This window comes from Simochromis diagramma, unplaced genomic scaffold, assembly GCF_900408965.1.
Source record: "Simochromis diagramma unplaced genomic scaffold, fSimDia1.1 OVJJ01000753.1, whole genome shotgun sequence".
Lineage (NCBI taxonomy): Eukaryota > Metazoa > Chordata > Actinopteri > Cichliformes > Cichlidae > Simochromis > Simochromis diagramma.
Genome location: NW_024387523.1, coordinates 20,269,969 through 20,293,082, shown reverse-complemented (window position 1 = coordinate 20,293,082; position 23,114 = coordinate 20,269,969). Strand labels below are relative to the sequence as shown.

Here is a 23,114-nt window from a genome sequence, read left to right as displayed (position 1 = left end):
GCCCCTGGAGGGGGGAACTGCACCCAGACCCAGGTGGTGTTACCCTTTTCCCTGCGGTGGGGAGAGGCAGACCGCCCCGACTCCGCAGCAGCAGGGAGGCCCCACACCCCAGACCGCAGTCGGACGGCCAACTCCTCCTCCTAGCCCCCCGCTCCAGCAGGTCGCAGAGACTGGGGGTGAGAGAAGACTCCAAACCTCCCTCCACCTGCTCATTGTAGTGTTGATGCATGTGTGTTCTAAGGTGCATTTAAAACCCAGGAGGGCATGGAGCTACCTGCCAGAGAGCAGCAGGTAAGCGCATAGTCCCTCCTGCTAGCCCTCAATGTCTACGTGTATTTAAAATTGAGAGGTGGGCAACGACGCCAGGGTTGGGGTGTACACCCTGATGGTCTTTTGGAGTCCGTGTAGCGTGCCCACCCCCAAGATCCTATATGTATGTGTAATGAGAGTGTGAGTAATGTGAATGTCTAAGTTGTGGGATAAAATTGAGGCAGAGGCAGCCAGAAGGGGACAGGGGGGGGGGGGGGGGGGGGGGGTAGCCTCTTCTGGACCCTGGTGACATGCCCCTACTCCAAGGCCCTGCATGTGTGGGTGGTTGTGGTGGAGCGGGAAGAGGGAGGCAGCTGGAGATGGGGAGGGAAGGAAGGGAGGGGCAAGTGACCCCTCCCTGGGGCCAGCTCCCCCGCTGAGCCCAGTAGGCACCCCCATACTCCGCGACCCGCCAGGGAAAGGGGGCCCAGTGCAGCAGCGCCTCTCGGCCCCACAGAGCCCGGGACAGTCCACCCAACCCCACCACAGAGAAAACTGCACCCACCCCACCATCCACTCATCTTCCAGACTACACAAGACAATAGACGCCCAGGCTGAGATCTTCCTCCACCTCTCCTGTATCTCCCCTTCCTGCAGAGAGAGTTCCTGAAGAGAGGAAAGCTCCTGCAAGATGTGACAATCTCCCCCACCAGTTGAAGAGCCCCCCAGGTGGCTCGACGCACCGGCGGCACCCTGCGCCAGGGATGGGCCCCCATGCACCCACCCGCCCACAACCCCGGCAACACACCAACCAGGACCCAAGCCCCCGAGGCCCGGCCAGGGCCCCAGCCCAGAGACGGAGCGCCCCCAGAACCTCACGCCCATCCCGGACCCACCCAGGGGCAGCCAGGCTACCAGGTCAGTAACCCACGTCCGTCAGCACAGACCCTCCCCTAGCCCCGCTGCACGCAGCCACGAGGAAACAGTCACCTGAGAGCCAAGTTGTCTCTTGCTAACGTTGCCTCTGCTTTAGAGACTTTGACCACGTCTTTAAATGAAGGCATGCTCATTGCAGTAAGTCCAGTCAAGGATGGAAGAATCTAAGTTGTACAAGAATCACTTTAAGGTAACAGTGACAACAAAGATACCTCGTTTCACAAGCCTTTAACAGCTTGGCTGCAGTCTGGATTTGTACAGGAGTTTAAGCTGGTGATACTGTGATTGCAGACCCTAAGTATGAGCTTTTTAGGGGGATCAAGCTATCATCCTCTGCTGTAAAGACCCAAGAAACATCCTGTCCTTGTCACTTGTTGGGAGACATCCAAGGAAAGCCACCCTACAACCCCACATGACTACAGAATGTCTTTCATTTAAAATACCTTTCAACACTTTCTCTTAGCACCTATAAAAACACAAGTATAAAACTATAAATAGTGAATATATAAAAGAAAGTTCCCAGATTTGTGAAGCTGGGACTGAAAAATATCTGCGCATTTTTACGTAACAAGTAACTACCTCTGAAGGTCATATAGCCCGTCACAGTTTATATCAGGTTATGTCATAATATATAGGTTTTTTTTTTAACACTGTCTGCTCAAATGTTGTATTTTATTTAAACATATAAATACATTTATGCAGTACATCTGCTACAGAAATATTAGGGCATCATAGAAGGAAATTATTTGTGCGTCCCTTCCATGAAAACAGCTGACAGCCGTTCTTCGTGGTTTGGTTAAAAAAACACAAAAAACTTACAGCACAGTAAATCACAGTGGGAATCTGTTACCTTTACTGTCACCTGGGATAAAACAGTTTCCAAAACAAATAAACAGGAGGCCTGCTGTGGTGACGGGCACAGCGGCTGAGCCTGCAGCCCTCTCCCAGCCTCCGTGGCTCTCCGTGAAACAAAAGAGCAGACGGTGATTCTGACCGGGCTCTTTTGTCAGGGCCTCCATGGGGGCTCTGATTAAAACAGTTCAACTCACAGAGGGGGTCTGGAGGCCCTCCCCCTTTCTTGAAGTCAGCTATACCTGCAGCCTTTCCATGGAAGACGTTCCCAAGGTGAACTTCTGCCTGGATTTAATTCTTATTAATGATACACAAGAGCTTCAAACAGATCAGTTTATATAAAAAAAATTTTGAAGTGTGGAGATGATCCAGGTATCCCACTCCCTAAATGAGTGTGCAAAACAACATTTTTGACTTGTCACTGAAACACAGAAGTTATTGCTGCATTTACGTTTTGTCACCTCAGAAGTTCAAAGTGAGCCATGGCTGACCCGTGATGGGGCACGGTGTGAGAAAATGTGTGAGGGAGTGTGTATATCCCCTCCCTTGTTTATGAAGTGTTGATGCCAGGCACACTTAAATGATTTCTATTTTACATGGTGTGTATTTACTCGCTCTGTAACAGCTGCGATAGACAGATTCCTCAAAACCCTCAGCAAAGTAAATGGTTGAGAAAAGTGATGGTGTGCATTACTTATGTGAATAGTCTAATGTGATAATATGTTTCTAATTCCTTTCAGTCCTTATTGGTGCTTTCATGACCTCTTCAAGTGTGTCTTTATCAAAACACCACGTTCATTTTCCCATCTTTATCCTTTATATGTGTAACCTTGAATAAAGTTAGCTGTGTTAGTCATGGAGTCTCAAAATACAAATTCATTGACATAAAAGTACTCGAGCGAAATAACCAGATACACAGAGCCTTTCTAACATGCAATAATTATTATCCTTGTGGGGATTTAACCACTGCAGGGCCTACAGACATGCAGTGTTCCAAGACTTCAGCATCACTTAGGTCACAAACTGATTGGTAGAAAAGTTTGGGCAGTAAAGGTAAAGGCAGCAGAGTTCATCTGGTAAAAAAACATCAGAGGTAATAAAAACCTTTCACGAGAAGTTCAGACAGTGGCTGAGGTGGATGCTGTAGACTGTGTATAAAAGACAGACATAGCTACTATGATGTCACCCGCTGACTTAGGACCCCACATTGTATGGATAATAAGAGGTATGCGCTTGGCGTTTTCTTAGATCTAAAGAAGGCGTTTGATACTGTTAATCATGAAATTCTATTAAAAAAACTGGAAAAGTATGGGTTTAGGGGAGTGGTTTTGGACTGGTTAAAAAGCTATGTAGGGAATAGGCAACAATATGTACAAATAAACGAATATAAATCTAATTTGATGGATATAGCTTGTGGAGTACCTCAAGGTTCAGTACTGGGTCCAAAAATGTTTATTATGTACTTAAATGATATCTGCAGAGTATCGGAGATTTTAAAGTTTGTAATATTTGCAGATGACACAAATATACTGTGTTCGGGTGTGGAATTGCCACAGGTTTTGGAGATGATCACACAGGAATTAACGATATTAAAGAAGTGGTTTGATATAAATAAATTATCATTGAATCTAGATAAAACCAAATTTATGTTGTTTGGAAACCAAAAGAAAAACATCAAAGTAGAAATATGTGTTGACAATGTATATTTAGAAAGAGTAAATGAAATAAAATTTCTTGGGGTGATCATTGACCACAAGCTCTGTTGGAAGCCACACATTACTTATGTTCGGGGGAAATTGGCACGGGGCATTGCCGTCCTGGGGAAAGCAAAGCATATGTTGGATCAGAAAGCACTGCACATTTTATACTGTGCTTTACTACTGCCATATATGAGCTACTGTGCAGAGGTCTGGGGAAACACATACAAAAGTAACACACAAACAATAACTATAATACAGAAAAGGGCCATTAGATTAATAAATAATGTGGGGTACAGGGACCATACAAATGCACTCTTTGTCAAAATGCAAGCTATTAAATTCCAAGACTTGGTGAAGCTTAAAACAGTGCAAATAATGCATAAAGTAAGAAATAAATTGCTTCCAAAAGAAATCTGTAAATTGTTCATAGAAAGAGAAGGTGGGTATAACTTAAGAGGGAAATGGAATTTAAAAATACAAAGTGCTAGAACAACTGTAAGAACTATGTCTATCTCAATTGCAGGAGTTAAATTATGGAACAGTATAACAGAAGAAATAAAAGACAGTAAAAACATAAAACAGTTTAAAGTAAAATATAAAAACCTCATTTTAAATAAGTATAAGAATGAAGAAAACGGGGTTAACCCAGGACGGTAATGTTGCTGGTAATGGTGTTTTTTTTGTTTTGGTTTGTTTGTTTTTCCATAACTTGTGTATCTGCAAATATACACATTCTGTATTTTTCATATGAAAGAAACTATACTGTGGTGGGGCTTGCTAATTTCTTGTTTTTGATTTATGTATGTTTTGCTTTACTTTTATATGTTGTTTGTTTGTTTAATTTAAGACTAAAAAAAAAAAAAGAAAAAAAAATTAAATGAATGAGAGGTAAAACTTGTGGGGGTAGAGACAAATAAGTAAATACTTCTGCCTACTCCTTTTCAAACAAGTAATGGAATGATATCTTGTAATGATTGTGAAGGCACATGTTTGAAATGTTTGAAATAAAAATGAACTGAACTGAACTGAACATTTTTGTCACTATTTGTTTGTTTTTTGTCTTGTTCACATTTGGATCAGAGTGCTAAGTTATCAGCTAAGCCTAACAGGGTTGGTTAGCAAGCTGTACAGGTGCAAAGGACAGATATATACATTACGACAGAGTAACAGACTCATTTTCACTCGCCTAGACTGGACCACAAACGTCTTCTTTAGTGACTTAAATGGTAAATTTTAGCACAATCTTCACCAGCTTCAAGAGGCCATAAGAGGAACTGCAGTTTTTGACCCGGCTTTGGTTTCAGAGGTTGTAATTGTATGTTTTGTTATTCCAGAAAGTTTTTACACTTCACTCAAAGCACTGAAATCTGTTTAAAATGAATTTAAGGCCGTGGCTCATCATGAAATTTCAGTACTTTTGCTCACTGAAGTCGATTTCCAGTCATAGCATGTCAGGTTTTCTCTGCACTTTTCAGTTGGGCCCCCATGTAGACGTGTCAGAGCTCAGTTCAAAGGTCAGGAAAATCTCAGGAACTCCACTTCAACTGCTGTGATGCTTACTTCTAAATGTTTGCAGTAGTTTGGGAAGCTGATGCTGCAAATATATTATTTAAGTGCACTCAGCCCCATTAAATCAGTTCCTAAATTTGAAAATCATACTTGTAATGATGGAGAAAAGAAAAGGGTTTGTAAGGAAAATATTGTCTTGGTTTTTACACCCTAAAAAGAATGAACATAGAAAAAAGCTTTTTTTCCTGTGGGTTTCTCTGGACTTTACAGGGACAGAGAGCAGACTGATGGAGAGGGACTGAGTGAGAGAAGGAGGAGGGGGGCTAAAAAAAGTATAAGAAAAGAAAAGACACTCCAAGATGAAGGGCCAGCAGAAGAAAAGGGGCAATTACTGTTCCTTTCTTATGGAAATCGTAATGAAGTGGGACATGGGGCTCAGGACAATAGAGGCCACAGGCAGGTTGAGCGTCACCGTGTAAACTGCTTCCTGTTAGGGAGCCATTTAGCCCTCACTTTTACTGACTAACAAGCCATCTCCAGGCCAACTACAAAGAGGCTTCCCCATCAAAGCTGGAGGCTGTCTGTGGAGTCCAGATAGGCTTTTCCCAGGCCAGCTCACATCTAACGGCACAGCGCCGGCCTTTAGGCTGCTGCTTTAAAACGTCTGTGTGTTTATTTATTTTGTTACAGGAATGACGTCTTCCCGCTGTGCACATCTCCTAGCTAGTGGTTGTGCAGCTCGATCCAAAAGGTTTTCCACCTTTGACTTTAGGGACTCAATTTAAAATTCAAAGTTCACGTCAGAGATGAAGACGCTGATACCAGGAGGAGAAAAAGCATGATGGCGAAATCCTTTTTGCCCCCAGCGAGAAGCTGTTTTTGCTTATAACAAACATGGCTGCACAGAGAGATGTCCTGTTGATTAAAAAAATCTGTTTTAAAAATTTCATTGACTTCATGTAGCACTACTACCAACTGCACATTTGGCAGCACATTCTTCTGCTGTTCCAGGCAGCCATTGATTTTCATTTATTTATTTATTTTCATTTATTTCATTCATTTATTTACACACACACATGCACAATTTGTGTTTTGTCCCATTTCTCATCCATCGTCTCTCCTGCTCCTTTTTCCTCATTTCTCCATCCAGCTGCTTGGGGCTCAGGACAGCCCCTCTCTGAGTCTTTTTCCCTATTAAATTGGAGTTCTTCTTCCCCACTGTCACCAGTGGGGCTCTTTCTCTAACATTCTTTGCTATTTTTTCCCAACATAAATGCTTTTGTCACTATATCAGTAAGATAAAAACAACAGTTCATTGAAGATTTACTTGAGTAAAGCATGTCTTTAATTGATCACAGCAAGCTGTGATTCAAAGTATTTGCAATTTTTTTTACAAATAGGCCCAAAAAGTCACCGCTTCAATAACGATACCATTCTTCCTAATTCAAACGTAATCTGAATTTGATTAATCAACAGTGTCTGCTAGAGTGAGAGGGTTTTTTTTGCACCAGGAAGAGCGTCTGATGTAAAAATCTACCACATCAAGTAGTCGGATCAATCTGCTGTGTGAATAAGTGAGCAGCTAAAAGAAAGTTCAGTCAAAGTACTTTGTGTAGCTGTGTGTATGTGTGTGTGTACTTGAGCACACACGTGTGTGTGTGTTTGGGGAGGTGAAGGAAGATATCAGTCCAGTGTTTTTAAAGTTTCTTTTTCAAAGCTGGATTTATATGGGACATAAATGTTGACTGATGCATGGAGTGAACTTGAAAGTGGTGCTTGAAACATGAGAGCTCACACAAAACAGATTTGCATCTATTAAGTGATGAAAAAATGCAAATGACAAAATATTTGCAGAGATATATTCTATACGTTGCACTGAGCGGCTCTGCAGCAGTTCACCACAGGACTCACTGAGGAGGGCGGTGTGCTCAGCGGGGATAGGGTGGATCTGGAAGGCCCGTGCTCTGTGGTAAAAAGCACTGGCAGGGCTTGAAGGGGGAGATCTGCTTCTATTGTCTTTTAATGAGAGCCTTTGATGTGGCCCTACTGTTTGCTGTTTGTACACCTGGGTCACTAGGCCTGCATTCAGATGAGCTGTCTGCTGGTGAAGGGGAGGCGGGGGGGGGGGGGGGGGGGGGGGGGGCGATTAGGCATATTCCAGGTAACACTTTCTAGTCAGCTGCTGCTGCTCTGCCTGGCGTGGGAAGGCAATAAAAGCAGCTCAACCCCCTTTGTTTACCCCCCTACTTCTGTTTACGGTGCAGGGAAGCTTCCCTAACACCACCTCTCACCTATAACGCTGCCTGTCCTGCAGACTCCATGGACACTCAGAGAGGTTGAGGCAGCCTGCCGCGGCTCACAGGCTGTCATGCTTCCTTGCAGCCGAGAACGCAACGCCTGTTGGAAACAGGATGTATAAGACTGAGGAGCAAGGCATCAGTAAAGCTACGATACAGAATCAAAGAAGAGCTTTGTGACAGCAGCAGACGACAACAACAGTGGGGAAACCATAGACAGGTCATCCCAGTGTTAGGAACACATTACAGTTACATCTGAACCTATAAGATTATAATAAAATATATTCTTCATCTCAGGAGCGTCACTTGGTGGTAACATTAAAAAAAGATTAGTAGGGCTTTTTCAGGGGTTATAGAAAACATTCCAGAAACTGGCCCAGATGGAGTAACTCTGGTGGCTGGTTAACTTATAAAATAGCATAACTGATAACTGAACTGAATATTTACTGATCAGCTAGTTACTTGAGTCATTATTAAAGTTTAATTACCAACAAAAGTAGCTACACAACTAGTTCATCTGTCCCCAACACCAGATGACACATCTTATAAAGGTGAAGGTCTCTCTTTCTCCAACTATGGAGTTTTTAAAAGAATGAAGTAAAAAAAAAATATTTCTCAGCAATGTGAGACACAACATTGTGTTTTGGAAACAATATGTCAGTTACTGTGGACGGTCCACAGACCTATCTCTAACCCATTTTTGTAAGCACGAATGTTGAGAAACATGTTAGCTTGTGAAATTCTGTGCGTGCTTTCGACTTGCGCTAATGTCAGTAATGCAAGTGATCAGTTTTGTTTTATCCTCTCTTCTTTTGAAGGGCATTTATTTTTCATATTTGTCACATAACTGTTTAAAATGAAGACAGATTCTGAGATCTGAAAGTTGCAATTCATTGAAAAATCCCTAAAAAAGTCGCCCGCTAACCCAGAGAGGAAACACTAGAATATTAATATATGTAAAGTTTAGATCGTGGCCTTTCAAAACAGTGTGATTTATCAAAGTTATGTCACTGAAACCAACGTAAGGAAACACAAACATTGCACAAATAAGTTTAAATATTTTTTTCTTTCTTACTTCAGTCAGGAGATTAGGAGAAGGAGCAAGGGAGGGGTCGTATATGAACACGATGCTACGTGCTTTCAAATTATAGCTGAAGTTCAAAGGGAATTTAACAGAAAATCACAACAACGATGAAACTCATCTTTCTGTTTGTATTTCACCTTTTACCTTGTTTTGTTAGACACACACACACACACACACACACAAAGAAAATCCATATCGTGTAGCGCTTGACTAGAACTCATAGGTTAAAGAACCTGTACGCATTACAGGATCCGAGTCATTTGACTTTACTTATTTTCTCTTTCATGTCTTTTTCATTTCATTTCACTGGCATTTCCAGGTTGGCTGCATATATAATGTCCTGTTACCAATCCTCTGTATAAGATGCTGACAGCTCATTGGTCATGCGCCAGAAGGTGACGCCGTCGTGTGTGAACATCTCATTTTAATTGTGCATTTATAGAGAGAGAGGAAGTGCTGGCAGAGGAAGAGGGTGATGAGCTCTGAAGTCACACGTCCTCTGACTCTGGGTAAATAATGTTCCCGGCTTGCACCTATCATTATTCCTCTCTCTCTTTAACACTTACTGTTTGTCAGTGGAAACTGGCCTCGCTTCTTTTGATCTCTCGCTCCTCTGCCCATTCAGCCTGCTCACTAAAAAACAAAACAAAACAATAAAACTTTCCCTTCCTTCAGGTCTGTACAGAGAGACAGAGAAAGTGCTCTGCATCAGGAACTGAGGTTATAACATACCCAGCAGACAGTGGGGCCCGGTTCAGGTAATCCACCCGGAAATATCTGTTAATATTTACTAATGTCTTTCAAGGCCTCTCAGCACAGCCGAAGTCCATCCCTCTTCATGTCAGAGGGAGATAGGCTACAGCGTGAGCTCACACAGGGTCTGCTGGTATTATGTGTTTGTGTGCCCGTGGGTGCATGTGCACACAGCTGGGGGCTGCAGCAAGGAGATTTAACTGTGTTTTTTCACACATTGGTGTCTGCTGAACTCAGCTGCCCATATTTGCATCAAGCAGCCCCGATCATGCTGGAGAAAAGAAACCTTCGAGCAAGAAAATTTGCTTGCTTGTCAGCTGGAGCTGAAAAATACACTTGATAACTCGACAGAGTAGAGCTGGAAACAAGCCAAATCACTGAGCGCATTTAAATGTTAACAAGATTTATTTCTAGAAAGTTAATGAAAGGGCAAAAAACGCTGTGTGATTGCTAGATTTTACTCTGTTGTTTGTTAATCCTGGATGAGGGGCCCCAAATTTCTGATTTTGAATGAATGAATGAAGTTTCTCCTTTGGACGGCAGATTCATGACAGCGTAAACAGCTGTGTCAATGCTCCAGTAAAGATTCAAATCAAACTAGCCATTGAGACTTTACAAATAGTCTGTTTGCTAAATCATTAAATAGAAAAATGTATGTGTGCTCTTTTTCCTTGCTGCTGTAAGTTGAAGGACTCGTCCTGCAGATATTTTTTATGTAATGTGTCCTAAAGAAACGTAATCCCAAATGAAATCACGTCTAGTTGTTTGTGTTTTCATTATATAAAAGAAGGATTAATCTGGGAAAAGGCAAGAAAGTATTTTATTAAGAAATACTTCAGGCTTTATCAGTTATTAGTTTATCAGATATGTAAAAGCTCAGTATGTAGCCATAAGAAACTGTGATTCCTGTGGTCAGCACTTCTCCTTCAAATTCAGTTGGGTCTGTTCCTGTAGTGTCAAAGCTCAGTCGCTTATCATTAGCATGCCAAAGGTCTCAAGATCTACTTTGGGGCACCTAGATGAAGGCTGGCTAGGCTGGGGGTGGGGGGGTAGTGGGGTAGGGGGACATTTACTGTCCCCACTAATTCTTTTTATCCCCTTCAAAGGGACAGGTGATTAGGAGAGGAAAGTTTAGATTTCCTGAACTTGAAGTGGAAACGCAAAAGTGACAGACGGAGCTCAGGGCTCAATCCACATCTAGATAGCAGGGGACTAGTGTGTGTGTGTGTGTGTGTGTGGGGGGGGGGGGGGGGGTGCTGGGGGGTTGCTCACTCTTTGCTGGTTTGAGATTTAAGGAAACAGCGGTTGGAAGTTGTCTTACTTGCAGCTTTTTCTTCTGTCTTTGTAATGCTACAGTGGAAATCAAAGAGAGACGTGAATATAATAAAGTTCACAGAGTTTCAGTCTACTCCACCAATGTAGGATGTTCAGTTGTACTGTACTGTATCAGTGGATTGTATTGTATCGTAGGTATTGTATTATGTCATATCGTATAGTTGCATTCATCATATTGAATGTATCGTTTTGTAAATATAGTATCATGCTGCATTGAATTGTGTTGTAAACCTCTAGATAAAAAAAAAACAACGGATAATTCATCCCAAGTTAATAAACTCTCACTGAGGACTGAAACACATTTCATTCTGTGTCTCTGTTCAGTTAGATCTACTAAAGGCCCAGTTTTTATGATTTGTAGCTTTAATTACTTCCTTTTAATCTTATTATTGATCATTTTAGTTGCTGCCATTAAATTATTGTCTGTGCACGCTGTGCTGTGTTGGTTATCAGAGTAAGAATTTATTTTGCTGTGCACCAAAAAAATGCATCACACTTAGGTTTTGTAGTATAGATGCACTGCACTTTACTTAGGTACAGTATCGACAGTCTGTACTACTTTATACTATTAAAATTTTCCAAAAAGAAAATCAAATATATTTGTTTTCACTTTATTTATTTATGTATTGAGCAGCATTGTGCTTTCAGTTTTACACAGAAAGGACATGTTACTCAAACAGTTAAACAAATGGATTAAACTAGTTTGTTCCAGCTTTTTACAGCTTTATGCATCTGGACCAGCTTTAAGTATGTGACTATATTTTCCACATGTGGAAAAACTTTATCAGTTAAGTTAATATAATAAGACGTTTTGCTGCCTCAACCTCATGGCTGGTTTAGACTTGATGAATCTTTCTAAAGGCTGTGACATGACTACATAAGTAGCTGATGCTGTTGCCATAGTGCCAGTCACAATAGAAACAGGTAAAATCTTGGAAGATTTTTCCCAGAACATGGCACATAACCCAGCATCATGTCAAATACTCACACTAATCCAGAAGCAGAAGGACAATTTAACAGTGTTCACAATTAAGAACAATTCTGCTTGTTTTAAGCAATCTATCTATGGTAGATATACATGTATACTGCTCACTGCCCCCTGGGAGTGATATATGTGTTTTTATCAAGTTCAGGTCGTCTGCCAGAGGCCTGAGAGTTTGAGGGTTCTGTGCAGTATCTCAGCTGTTCCTGGGACTGCGCTCTTCTGGACAGAGACCTCTGAGGTTGTGCCTGAGTTCTGCTGGAACAACTCCTACAGACCACGTTGGTTCTTACCTTCCACATCTGGCTCAGTTGTGCCTTCAGCCTGTGGTACAGCTTAATTATCTTGTGCTCATTCTTTCTAATGTTGCTGTTTGTTGGGATTACAACATCTATCACAGCTGCACTCTTCTGCCCTCTGACCAGTCACAGAACACCCCACCCCCATAACAAACAAACAAACAAACAAAAAACATTTTATGTATTTGTATATGAGAGAGACAAAGAGAGATAAAGAAGGACACTGTATGTTTTCTCTTCCCAGAGCTGACTCATATGCCTGCCTGTGTTTACTTCTTTAGGCCAGTGCAGTCCTCTGGAAAATATGCATCCATATAACTGTCTCTTTGTGAAGCACCAGACCTCTGTAATATTTCTCACCTAGGTGAGTGTGTGCTGATGCCAGAGCACGGCCTGAATCAGTTAACCCTCAGCTGTCTGCGCTGCACAGTGTGTGTGTGTGTGTGTGTAGAGAGAGAAAAGCGGTGAGAAACCTCAGGTAACTTTTCAAGCAAACTTCATATCTTGGAGCAGACGTTTGCTCACCGTGTGGGACGCAGCTGCTCCTCATCCACACTCTGCCCGTCACCCGGGGAGGATGTTTTCGTCTTGTTTTATGTATCCACCTTCTCACTGGGCAACACATGACAACTGCGTGTTCTGGTGCTGCTACAGAACACTCACACATGACGCTTGTCAAATGAAATCTTAATTAGGCGGCTCCCTGTGACGTGTGTGTGTCTGAAGGGGGTTAGCGGAGCCCGAAGGCCCGGTCGGTGGGGGATCTGTTCTGTATGCAGCCTCTTTTTAACGCTCTCTGTGTCTTTCTATCAGCCTTCTGAAATAAAAAGAAAGCGACTGTTGAATGATACGGGATGGAAAGGTGTGAGAGAACCCCTTTACATTTATGGCCTCTGTAGAACTGGAGGAAGTGGTGTAGTAAAGTGGAGTCACACTCCAAAGCCCTCACTCAATTCCAAGTACATCACAGACTGAGGACTCAGAGGCAATGAAGAAACAAACGAAAAGAAAAACCCCAAAAGGCTGAGATCTACAGCAATCAACTGTGTTTTATTATTTTATATGTTAGAAACTGTTACCATAGGTTTTTCCTCACACCTCAAATACTAAAGATAAAACACTTTAGTTGCTTTTGGATCTTTATGCAAATTACTGTTTTTTTTTTAAATTAGCTAATATATCATTTGTATGCTTAGCTGCAAATGCAATTGAAAAAATAATTTCAGTGTAAGTTTATGGGAATATCGATCCAAGCTGACAGTACAGTAAAAAACATTTTCTTAAAACGTGTTTTTAAAAACAAACCATCAAACGTTCCAGTTTTGTTCTTGCCTCTTCACTGAGGTCATTTATTTGATTCACCTGTGATCCTTACAGCACTGAGACAGTCAGCTTTATCTGTCTGTTGATGTTATTTTCTAAATGTAAAGCTGTCCTAAACACACCTGTAAAACCCTTTGAGACTAGTGTGTCAACAAAATGAAACAAACATTTTGAACCTGACCTTAATGACATTGTTCACTGTTTAATTTCAAGCTTCTGTTCTGTAAACGTGAATTGTTGCATTTTTACAGAGAAAATACCTCATTTAGTACTAAAGTACCTCAGATCATGCATTGAGTAATCTGTGTCACTTTCCCACCATTGAAAGCCACAGACACAGAAAAGTGGCAAAAATAAACCAGTATAAGTATAAGTACAAGTAAAATGCGGCTTTTTCGTGTTATATTATTACACAGCAGAGATTATAATACTTAACCTCTTAATGCCCAGTGCATCATATTTGGTTTGTACAGTTTTTGTGAGTTTTTTTTTTTTTTTAGATTTCTCTATTCTCTGTAATTTTTTCCCCCCAAATACTAAACAAACTGCATGAATAAATAAATAATAAAAACGTGAATAAAAAAATAAATCAAATATGATACAAATCAAAATGCATACATGCAAATTAATATTAATTTTTAAAAACATGTGTCAGAAGTTTAATAAATCATTTTCCAGCTGTAATGTTTATTATTTCATGGTTCAGGCATTAGAGGGTTAACAATGTGCATGTAGTACAACTGCGTGGTGCATCTTTTTATGTCGTATAACTAAAATATTATTTTGATTCTCATTAAAACGATTGTTAATTTTTTTCTGATTTAACTGTATTTAGTGTAAAAAAAAATCAGAACGATGTCTTGTTGTTTAACAATTTTATGGCACCCATTGCATCATAGCAGCACACGTATAATTTTGCTATAATGCTATAAGATTAATACTGAGTTTAAAAAAACTTCCTAATTAACAGAAATACAATTAGAATGAAAATAGTGGAGACCATCTATAATTATTTCCTGTTTTTTTGTTTGTTTGTTGTTATCTCGCGCTCACTCTCTCTTCCATGCACAGTTTGACTCCATGTATGTCAGAACAGAAAAAGAAAAGTAAAGGAACAATTCTAAAACTGCACTAACTTAATTACATTTTCCCCATTTTTGTGCTCAAATTTTGCGTTGGGTGTAAATCTTGTGGTTTAAAATACATTACACAGTGTTTATTAAATAAGTATTTAACATCTAGGGCTTCTGAAATATTTAATATCACTGCCATGAAAAGAGTTTCCACGGCCCATTATGCAAATTCAGGCATCACTTGTTGGGCCATCCACACTTTTGCACGACAGCAGCGCAGAGTCTCCCCTAATGGTCCTCACTCAGTAAACACCGGTCCTCTATCCATGTGGATTTGAGACAACAAAAGATTAGCACTATTTGCAAATATGCAACTGAGTTCAAAGGCACGGCTCCCTCTCCTCGCTTCCCTTCTTTTGTTTTGCATGCACAGCTTTGAATGTGTAAGGCTTCAGCTGCAACAAGCTGCAAGATATTTTTGGGGGTTAAAGTAAAAATACCAAACTTTACCCATTAAGTTTTTCTTTTCTGACAGCGGAGTTGTTTGTTTGTTTGATTCGATGATCCAATAAATTTAATAAATAAATTTTTTACGCGGACTTTGGTTGAAAGAAATATGTGTTTCAAGTGTTTCTCTTTCACAAGAAAGAAAAGAAACTGATAAATTATAAAGAAGTTCGGTGTGAAGTGGGGCGGCGTTTAGAGACGGAGAAGTCCGCTAATAAACCACGCCCCACATCTCCATGAGGTCCCTGAGGGCCCTTAAATGAGGAGGCCTGGAGGTATAGAAACCAGTATCTACTCGGGCCTGTCTCGCAGTCTTTGAGCCCCTTCCCTTCGGATTTAGGTCTGTTGACACACCTTGGAAATATGACTTCTTCCAACCCTGACCAGCGTCTGGAACATCTCCTCAGCGCCGTGGAGAGCGAGTTCCAGAAGGGCAGCGAGAAGGGAGACGCGTCCGAGAGGGATATTAAACTGACGCTGGAGGACGCAGACTTATGGAACAAGTTTAAAGAATTGACCAACGAGATGATTGTCACCAAGACGGGAAGGTAGGCCCAGCGTGTGGGGAGACCTGGTGGTGTTCTGTGGGAACGGGGCCGGGCGCATTTTACGCGCGGCGTTTTAAATGTGTTTGCAAATTTGAAATTAAATTGAAAATGTATAAAAACACGATTTTAAATCTGACACGTGAGCACGGGAGCGCTGTTTGTGTTGTTTCTGAGGCCTTTGCAGGTTTAAAAGATGTTAATTAAACTTGTGTTTCTGTAAACTGTAAATTCACAAACCACATAAATTCTTATTTTTCTTTTTTCAGGAGAATGTTTCCGGTTCTGAGGGCCAGCGTAACAGGTCTGGACCCAAACGCCATGTACTCGGTACTGCTGGATTTCGTCGCCGCAGACAATAACCGCTGGAAGTACGTGAACGGGGAGTGGGTTCCCGGAGGCAAACCGGAACCCCAGAGCCCGAGCTGCGTCTACATCCATCCGGATTCCCCAAACTTCGGAGCGCACTGGATGAAAGCGCCGGTGTCCTTCAGCAAAGTCAAACTCTCCAATAAACTTAACGGCGGCGGTCAGGTGAGAGAGAAACGCACAGTTAAAATTATTAGTTACAATAACAGTAACTTAAAAAAAAAAAACTTTTCTTTTAAGAAACAATCATAGGATATGTTTAAAGATTTAATGACGTTCTGGTTTAGACACACCAAAATGGAGTTTAGTGCTTTTCTCAGAATGTTGGATTACTCTGGAGTAATTTCATGGCATCATAATGTAGATGATTTGTTTTAATATACGTAATTCAGTGAATGTTATTACTTTCACTTGACATCATTTGTTGTCTTCTCTCAAGTGCAAAAAAAGATGAAATAGTGACATCAGTTCCTTTACAGATCATGCTGAATTCTCTGCACAAATATGAGCCGAGGATACACATCGTGAAGGTGGGAGGCATCCAGAAGATGATCAGCAGCCAGTCCTTCCCAGAAACACAGTTCATTGCAGTCACTGCTTATCAGAATGAGGAGGTCAGTGGTGTTAGAGTAGCCTGAGGATAAATCTCCATCTGAAACTGTTATCAGTGCTTACGTGTTTTACATATTGACTGAAATGCTAACAGCCGTTTGCTTCTTTCAGATCACAGCTCTGAAGATAAAGCACAATCCCTTTGCTAAAGCCTTCCTGGATGCCAAGGAGAGGTTAAGGCCGAGAACTCAGCTTACTCCTCAATGAGTCAAGTTAGCATGCTCTCATGTAGCATCTAATCCTGTCTTTTTGATTGCAGGAGTGACCATAAAGAAGTGTCCGATCATAGCACGGACAGTCAACAGTCTGGATATTCTCAACGTGAGTACTGGATGGCATCTTTGCATCAAGGCTGATGCTGGTTGTTACATGTATATATTTTAATTACGACAGCTTCCATGCGTGACTCAGTTGTACACGTTTTTCCTCCACAGTTGGAGGTTGGTTCATTCCAGGCCAGAGTCCCATCTGCCCCAGCAGCAGCCCCCCTCAGTTCAGCAGCACAACAGGCCACTCTTCTGGATCCTACTGTGAGCGCTACTCCAGCCTGAGGAGCCACAGAGCGGCCCCGTACCCCAGCCACTACCCCCACCGCACCACCAGTACAAGTAAGACTCCTAGTCAACGTACTATATTGATGAAATAAATAAATGGAAGAACTGGAATTTGATTTGTGGTGCATTAATTTTAATTTCAGATAACTACATGGACAACACTTCAGGGACTCTGCCAACTCATGACAGCTGGTCTGCTCTTCAGATCCCCAACTCCACAGGCATGGGCACTCTGTCCCACACCACCAACTCCACATCCAATTCTAGGTGAGCTTATTTGGTTTTATGCTGCACTTTAGGCTGGGAAATTAGCACTGAAGCAATAAGTCACTCCAACCCTCTTCTTTCTCTGGTCCACAGTCAGTACCCTAGCCTCTGGTCAGTAGCTGGCACCACGCTCACCCCTTCAGGCTCGGCTTCGGGCTCCATACCTGGAGGTCTGACCTCCCAGTTCCTTAGGGGCTCTTCATACACAGGCCTGACCTCCTCGCTGCCTGTCTCCTCACCTTCCCCAATGTACGACCCCAGCCTGGGTGAGGTTGGGGTCGGGGAAGCCCAGTTTGAGAGTTCCATTGCCAGGCTGACTGCTAGCTGGACGCCTGTAGCTCAGACCTACTGAGCAGCTGAAGCTACCTGGCCATCGTCTACAGGGGTCGGAGGGATTTGGAGTAGGACCACAGACATGAACGCAGCTCCTGGAGAATATGTGGAAATTTCACCACGTCTAAAAGGATTTTGTGAAACAGCTTAGAGCACAGGAGGGCATATAATTTCCCCAAGGAGCCACATGAGAAACTGGGACTGTTGTGGAGAGCCACACCGATTTGCGTATAGAGTGCGGCTCTCCACAACAGTCCCAGTTTCTAATCCAGCTCATTGGGAAATAATAATTGCCCACCCCTAGAGATATTTGAACAAGATGACTTGAATAAAGCTGAGAGAACTTTGAAATTGAAGACAATCAGTCAGTTTCCCTCTAAGAGATAAGCTTTAGAATAGCTGCACAGTCAGAAATTATTGCTCTTAGTAAATCCTCTATGCTTATTTCATATTTGTTACATGGTTGTGCGGCATCACCACCTTGCTGACATCACACAGCTAAAGTGAACTGAAGAGTATCTTGATGCACGCTAATCATCCAGGTAAGGAAATCTCCCAAACTTGTATCCCTTCATCTGGATGGAGCATTGCAAAGGTTTCGTCACTCATCCCAGTGACTTCTTCAGTCGTTTCACTTTTATTATTAACTGTATAAGAGGAAAGGTTCTGCTAATATTAACGTGTATATGAGTGTATATAGAATAAATTAATGTCCTGTGTTTTTTCATATAAATGTGCCTTTTGTGAGTCCAATATAAATGTTCTGTGTTCAGACTGAGCGACATGTGCCTTCTACATCTTGTAAGGGAATAAAAAGATGCCCCCTACACAAGAGTCTGTATATATAAATCTATCTTATTTGTATCTGGTGAACTCTCTTGAGTTTTATTTATGTCATTTAATAATAAATTATAAATGTTTGTTTTCTCAAATATTTCTTCCTTTTTTATTCTTGGCACCTCATGTTAATGTAAAACAATATAACATATATTCAGATTCACATTTCAGCACAGAGAGAAGACTATGAACAAATCCTAAGATGCGAACTCTTTCAGTGGCTGCATTTTTAATTTCTCTTGGCTATTTGGGCTGATTGGGACCTAATGAATGTAAAAACAAATAATTACATGAATTTTTTAATTTATTTTTTACCTGATTTTTGTTTCTGAGAAAAATGAGATCCACATATGAGGACATTCGCTTTAAATTTTAATAGACCAGTGGCAATATATTGTCCTTGTAAGTGGATATCAGGCCCTTGTAGAGCAAAATTTAGTATTTTGGTCTAGACAACCCAAAATGTGATGTCCACATATGTGGACATCAGGTCCTAGGAGGTTAAAGATGGACACAATCTTTAATTTGTAAACTACATAAACCAAACAAGTGCCATTGGCTGAATTGTTTTTTTTATTGTTCATTACAGTGATTGATTAAAACACTGGTTTAATTAACAGAAACACTTTCCTAATGTACCAAACACCTGTTCTTATTTTAGACCCTACAGGTTTTGTTCTCGAGGTGTAACTTTGTGTCACTTTGCCCTCAACTTTAAACCTTTGGCCCTGCAACACAACCTCTCTTTAAATATCACCGACCACATGCTTGTACTAAAAGTGAATGTGGCTTCTCTGGCGTGACTGAAATGATGACTTGATGGTCCAATTTCAGAAATTTATAAGGGGTATTTACCATCACTGGCACCCTTTTGTCATAATCTGCATCAATGTGCGACGTACAGTTAGCACGTTCAGAACTGCATGCGAGGAAAGTCAAAGAACATGGACCCAATATGCTAACACCTGAATGAAATACACTGGGATATGCTAATTAATGGAACCATTCATTCAAAGTTAGCTATGTAATACTAGCAGGGACACGGTGGAACAAAACCAGAATCTATTCACTGTACCAAGCTTTTCATTTGGCAGCATAATCTGAACCATCATGTTATAATAATGTGCATTGTGCACTATTGTCAGTTGATCCCACAAAGGTGGGTAACTGTAAATGAAAAAAAGACTTTCATAGTTTATAAATTATTCACATAGTGAATGAATTTGTGTTTATAAACAATAAGCAGTTTGTTAAATTTCCATAATTGAGTAAATACTCAAAAGTATTTTATGTATAAAATTATATACAGAGAGTCTCAAGATTAACAATAACTGCAAAACTGGATCTGAATAACAGCTGGGACCACAGCTTACATCAGAGTGTAAATTAAAACAGAAGAAGAAGAACAGAAAGAAGAAAAACAATTAAAGCTTCAGTGAACTCACACAAGAAAGCCAATTAGCTTTATGATTCAGGTTTCTGGTTGAATCAACCCAATTCCAGGTTTGAGGGGCTTGCACACTCATGATGTCAGTGGTGTGTGTGTGTGTGTGCGTGTGTGTGTGCGTGCGTGTGTGTGTCAGGCCCATGGAGGTTTTGGCCACAGTACAGTGATGGAGTGGTCCTCACCGAGGTGCAAATGAAGGCTGGCGGGTCACGGGGCCACAGGCAAACAGCAATGAAGCAGCAATGTGACCCACAGCTGGTGGGGCAGATCGCAGCAGCAAAGGTCCTGTCATAAAATGTTGATGTCTCCCAACCCTCCACTTTACTGCTGTTCCAAATCCAGGGCCATACGGGCTTACTGCATGCAACAAATGGACACAGATGGACTTTTTCCAATTTTATTATTTATACTCGAATTCAATTCAATTCAATTTTATTTATATAGCGCCAAATCACAACAAAAGTCGCCTCAAGGCGCTTCATAGATACAGAGAAAAACCCAACAATCATATGACCCCCTATGAGCAAGCACTTTGGCGACAGTGGGAAGGAAAAACTCCCTTTTAACAGGAAGAAACCTCTGGCAGAACCAGGCTCAGGGAGGGGCGGGGCCATCTGCTGCGACCGGTTGGGGTGAGAGAAGGAAGACAGGATAAAAGACATGCTGTGGAAGAGAGACAGAGGTTAATAACAGATATGATTCAATGCAGAGAGGTCTATTAACACATAGTGAGTGAGAAAGGTGACTGGAAAGGAAAAACTCAATGCATCATGGGAATCCCCGGCAGCCTACGTCTATTGCAGCATAACTAAGGGAGGATTCAGGGTCACCTGGTCCAGCCCTAACTATATGCTTTAGCAAAAAGGAAAGTTTTAAGCCTAATCTTGAAAGTAGAGATAGTGTCTGTCTCCCGAATCCAAACTGGAAGCTGGTTCCACAGAAGAGGGGCCTGAAAACTGAAGGCTCTCCCTCCCATTCTACTTTTAAATACTCTAGGAACAACAAGTAGTTCTGCAAAGTGAGAGCGAAGTGCTCTAATAGGGTGATATGGTACTACAAGGTCATTAAGATAAGATGGGGCCTGATTATTTAAGACCTTGTATGTGTGGAGCAGGATTTTGAATTCAATTCTGGATTTAACAGGAAGCCAATGAAGGGAAGCCAAAACAGGAGAAATCTGCTCTCTCTTTCTAGTCCCTGTCAGGACTCTTGCTGCAGCATTTTGGATTAGCTGAAGGCTTTCCAGTGAGTTTTTAGGACTTCCTTGAATTACAGTAGTCCAGCCTAGAAGTAATAAGTGCATGAACTAGTTTTTCAGCGTCACTCTGAGACAGGATATTTCTAACTTTAGAGATGTTGCGCAAATGGAAGAACGCAGTCTTACATATTTGTTTATTATGCGCATTGAAGGACATGTCCTGGTCAAAAATGACTCCAAGGTTCCTCACAGTGTTACTGGAGGCCAAGGTAATGCCATCCAGAGTAAGAATCTGGTTAGATACCACATTTCTAAGATTTTCAGGGCCGAGTACAATAACCTCAGTTTTATCTGAATTAAGAAGCAGAAAGTTAGCGGCCATCCAGGTCTTTATGTCTTTAAGACATTCCTGCAGTTTAACTAATTGGTGTGTGTTATCTGGCTTCATGGACAGATAGAGCTGGGTGTCATCTGCATAGCAGTGAAAATGTATGCTATGTCTTCTAATGATACTGCCTAAGGGAAGCATGTATAATGTAAACAGAATTGGTCCTAGCACTGAACCCTGTGGAACTCCATAATTAACCTCAGTGTGTGAAGAGGACTCTCCATTTACATGCACAAATTGGAGTCTATTAGATAGATATGATACAAACCACGGCAGCGCAGTACCTGTAATACCTACAGCATGTTTTAATCGCTCTAATAGGATATTATGGTCGACAGTATCGAACGCTGCACTGAGGCCTAGCAGGACAAGCACAGAGATGAGTCCACTGTCAGAGGCCATAAGAAGATCATTTGTAACCTTCACTAAAGCTGTTTCTGTGCTGTGATGAGCTCTGAAACCTGACTGAAACTCTTCAAATAAACCATTCCTCTGCAGATGATCTGTTAGCTGTTTGACAACTACTCTTTCAAGGATGTTTGATATGAAAGGAAGGTTGGAGATTGGCCTATAATTAGCTAAGACTGCTGGGTCTAGAGATGGCTATTTGAGTAAAGGTTTAACTACAGCTAGCTTGAAGGCCTGTGGTACATAGCCGATCATTAGAGATAGGTTGATCATATTTAAGATTGAAGCATTAATTAATGGCAGGACTTCTTTGAGCAGTTTTGTAGGAATGGGGTCTAAAAGACACGTTGATGGTTTGGAGGAAGTAATTATTGAAGTTAACTCAGAAAGATCAATTGGAGAAAAAGAGTCTAACTTAACATCAATGGTACTAAGAGTAGCTGTAGATAATATTACATCTGTGGGATGATTATTGGTAATTTTTTCTCTAATGATTAAAATTGTATTGGTTGGCTCAACAGAGCTCTGACTTTTTGTCAGCCTGGCTACAGTGCTGAAGAGAAACCTGGGGTTGTTCTTATTTTCTTCAATCAGTGACGAATAGTAAGATGTTCTGGCTTTGTGGAGGGCTTTCTTATAAAGCAACAAACTATTTATCCAGGCTAAATGATGATCCTCCAAATCCTCTTGAGAGTATTGAGAATAATCAGGCCAATGATATTTCCATTTTGTTGATTTCATTGTGCACCCTGGCCCTTACAGTGTATCACTGGTTTAGATGAGCTGTCAGGTAAATGGTTTTATGAAGAACTAAGCACACAGCAGCACAGGTGTTCCTCAGGGTTTTTTCTTGGACTTCTTATTCACCTTATACATAAATAATACCCAATAATGTATAGACGGTTTTTGGTACATACCATAAATGTCACCTTTGTTTTTTTAAAGACAAGATAGATAATTTTTTTTGTTTGTAGAAGTCAATATCATTTAGATGTAACGGCATGAATGCTATTTAGAAATGATCCAGCTTTCCGTCCATATTCAAATGCTTCAAGGTCACAGAACTTAAGTTGTGTATCTGAAATACCTGATGCCAGACTCAGAATCAGAAAAACTTTATTCATCGCAGAGGGAAATTGAGTTGTCATAGCAGCAGCTCTCATATAATATGAAGTGTGGAAATAAATCCAGATCAAATTTGACTTCTGTATACGTACGTGTAAAAGTGTTACAAAGTTTACTGTCTGCAGTAGATTA

General features: G+C 41.2%; 1 protein-coding gene across 1 annotated transcript; it reads left to right on the top strand.

The window, feature by feature from the left end:
* The first annotated feature begins 15,158 nt into the window (after nt 1–15,158).
* tbxta (T-box transcription factor Ta) lies at nt 15,159–18,442 on the top strand. Its single transcript, XM_040021241.1, has 8 exons — nt 15,159–15,447; nt 15,714–15,978; nt 16,293–16,427; nt 16,537–16,598; nt 16,685–16,746; nt 16,860–17,033; nt 17,123–17,246; nt 17,340–18,442. The coding sequence occupies exons 1-8, from the start codon at nt 15,263–15,265 to the stop codon at nt 17,596–17,598; spliced, it is 1,266 nt and encodes a 421-aa protein (XP_039877175.1). The 5' UTR covers nt 15,159–15,262; the 3' UTR covers nt 17,599–18,442.
* The last annotated feature ends 4,672 nt before the right edge of the window (nt 18,443–23,114 follow it).